The sequence below is a fragment of the Sinocyclocheilus grahami genome, unplaced genomic scaffold, assembly GCF_001515645.1.
Source record: "Sinocyclocheilus grahami isolate Dianchi unplaced genomic scaffold, SAMN03320097.WGS_v1.1 scaffold52.1, whole genome shotgun sequence".
In the NCBI taxonomy this organism is placed as follows: domain Eukaryota; kingdom Metazoa; phylum Chordata; class Actinopteri; order Cypriniformes; family Cyprinidae; genus Sinocyclocheilus; species Sinocyclocheilus grahami.
In genome coordinates, this window is record NW_015505231.1 from 1,280,440 (window position 1) to 1,283,089 (window position 2,650).

General features: G+C 38.9%; 1 protein-coding gene across 1 annotated transcript; it reads left to right on the forward strand.

The window, feature by feature from the left end:
* The first annotated feature begins 931 nt into the window (after positions 1–931).
* On the forward strand, positions 932–1,942 carry LOC107583326 (uncharacterized). The gene has a single exon (XM_016269502.1). It carries the CDS (start codon positions 1,029–1,031, stop codon positions 1,908–1,910), a length of 882 nt encoding a protein of 293 aa, XP_016124988.1. The 5' UTR covers positions 932–1,028; the 3' UTR covers positions 1,911–1,942.
* The last annotated feature ends 708 nt before the right edge of the window (positions 1,943–2,650 follow it).

Here is a 2,650-nt window from a genome sequence, read left to right on the forward strand (position 1 = left end):
GGTCTGAGTTTGTTCTTGTAAAGTGTTTACCCAAGTGTGCACATTCTCTTAAATATTGACTAACTATTTTGGCAGCAGAGTGTGGTCTGTCTGATCATTTTACCAGCTGCAACAGTATAGGACCTTAAGGCCTGGTTTTACAGACAGGGCTTAGACTAAGCCAGGTTTAGGCCATAGTTCAATTTATTTTTCATAAACGTGCCTTAGAAAACACATTACTGGTGAGCATCTTGAGACAAAACAAAGGCACTGATATATTTTAAGATCAGTCAGTGCAAGTTTCTTTCAGTTGACACAGCTCAGACTAACATTTTAGTCTGGGACTAGGCTTAAGCCTTGTCTGTGAAACCGGGGGGTAAATGTTCACCATATTGCAGCTCAAATCACAACATTTAACAAAATAATACCTAAAAGTATTTGTTCATTAACTCATTTTGGTTCACAAAATGTGGAAAGTCAGCATTCTGGCTTTCATACAATGCCAGTTAAAAGTGTATTAGTGCTAAAGTAAAATTAAATATAATTTTCCTGTGGCTCAGTGGTAGAGCATCGCGTTAGCAGCGCAAAAGGTTCGGTCCCAGGGAACACACATACCGGTAAAAAATGTATAGTCTGAATTTGGATAAAAGCGTCTGCTAAATGCATTAATTTAATTTTAATTTAAACTAAAATTCTAATTTAAAAAATTTGTTTATTAATTTTTAATAATTAACAATTTTCAAATGTAAAAAAAAAATTATCTAATATAAAAATGACCCTTTTTGAAATAGAAACTCACCCTGTACCATATAATAATAACCCAGCTAATTTTAGATGCTTCACTGTATAATGCCTTGTCTGTATTTACAGGAGCTGGTGTTTACCAAGAGCACCCTGGAATGGACAAACTGAGACCTGTAGAAGAGAGTCTTGCACACAGCTGTACATCTAAAAATGTTGCCTCTGTTGGAACACAGTGGGAAGACCACATCTTCGAGGAGCATTGTTACATCAAGAGATAACACATTGTAACTTATGTAAACCAGTCAATGCAGTGCGATACATTCAAGCCTCCTACTCTGATGAACGACTATGACTCAAATCTGTACACCGGGCTCCCTCTCCACACATTTCATACCCTTGTAGCTGTTTTGCGTCCCCATGAGAATCTGGCTTACCAGACCGAAATTGAACAGCAAATCTTGCTCACACTAATGAAGCTGAAATTAAACCTATTAATAGAAGATCTAGCAATTCGATTCCGTATATCAGTGAGTAAAGTGAGCAGGATAATTTCTTTTTGGATTGACACCATGGCTGCAGTCTTGAAGGATCTGATACCATGGCTCCCCAAAGAAACCATCAGGGCCACAACACCAGAGGCATACAAGCAACATTATCCCAATGTTACCTGTATCTTAGACTGCAGTGAAAGTGAAGTCCAAAGACCAGGGAACCTAGACTCAAGGTCTGAATCGTACAGCCACTACTATGCTTGCAACACTATCAAGTATTTAGTGGCTATTGCACCATGTGGTCTAGTAATGTTTATATCTGCAGCATATGGGGGACGCTGTAGTGACAAATTTATCACATGTGATTCTGGCATTCTTGAATATCTCCATCCAGGAGATGAAGTGATGGTGGACAGGGGTTTTTTGATTAGAGACTTGTTGTTTGAAAGACAAGTCAATATGATAATTCCTCACTTCGCCAACAAAACGCAGCTGACAGAAGAAAAAGTCACATGTAGCCGCAGGATTGCAAATGTAAGGATACATGTTGAACGTGCAATTAGGAGACTGAAAGTATACAAGGTGTTATCACAAACCTTGCCTATCACCCTTATGGCAAAGATAGATCAAATTCTGCATATATGTGCAGCTTTAGTGAATTTGCGTGGTGATCTGATCTGTGAAGCAGATAATTAAGTTATTTTAAAAATGAAATTTTGTCTTCAGTTACTCACCCTCATGTTGGTCCAACCTTGTAGCTGTTTTGCGTCCCCATGAGAATCTGGCTTACCAGACCGAAATTGAACAGCAAATCTTGCTCACACTAATGAAGCTGAAATTAAACCTATTAATAGAAGATCTAGCAATTCGATTCCATATATCAGTGAGTAAAGTGAGCAGGATCATTTCTTTTTGGATTGACACCATGGCTGCAGTCTTGAGGGATCTGATACCATGGCTCCCCAAAGAAACAATCAGGGCCACAACACCAGAGGTATACAAGCAACATTATCCCAATGTTACCTGTATCTTAGACTGCAGTGAAAGTGAAGTCCAAAGACCAGGGACCCTAGACTCAAGGTCTGAATTGTACTGAATCGTACAGCCACTACTATGCTTGCAACACTATCAAGTATTTAGTGGCTATTGCACCATGTGGTCTAGTAATGTTTATATCTGCAGCATATGGGGGACGCTGTAGTGACAAATTTATCACATGTGATTCTGGCATTCTTGAATATCTCCATCCAGGAGATGAAGTGATGGTGGACAGGGGTTTTTTGATTAGAGACTTGTTGTTTGAAAGACAAGTCAATATGATAATTCCTCACTTCGCCAACAAAACGCAGCTGACAGAAGAAAAAGTCACATGTAGCCGCAGGATTGCAAATGTAAGGATACATGTTGAATGTGCAATTAGGAGACTGAAAGTATAC

Coding starts and splice junctions, on each gene's coding strand:
- LOC107583326 (XM_016269502.1), top strand. CDS start 1,029: ATGCAGTGCGATACATTCAAGCCTCCTACTCTGATGAACGACTATGAC.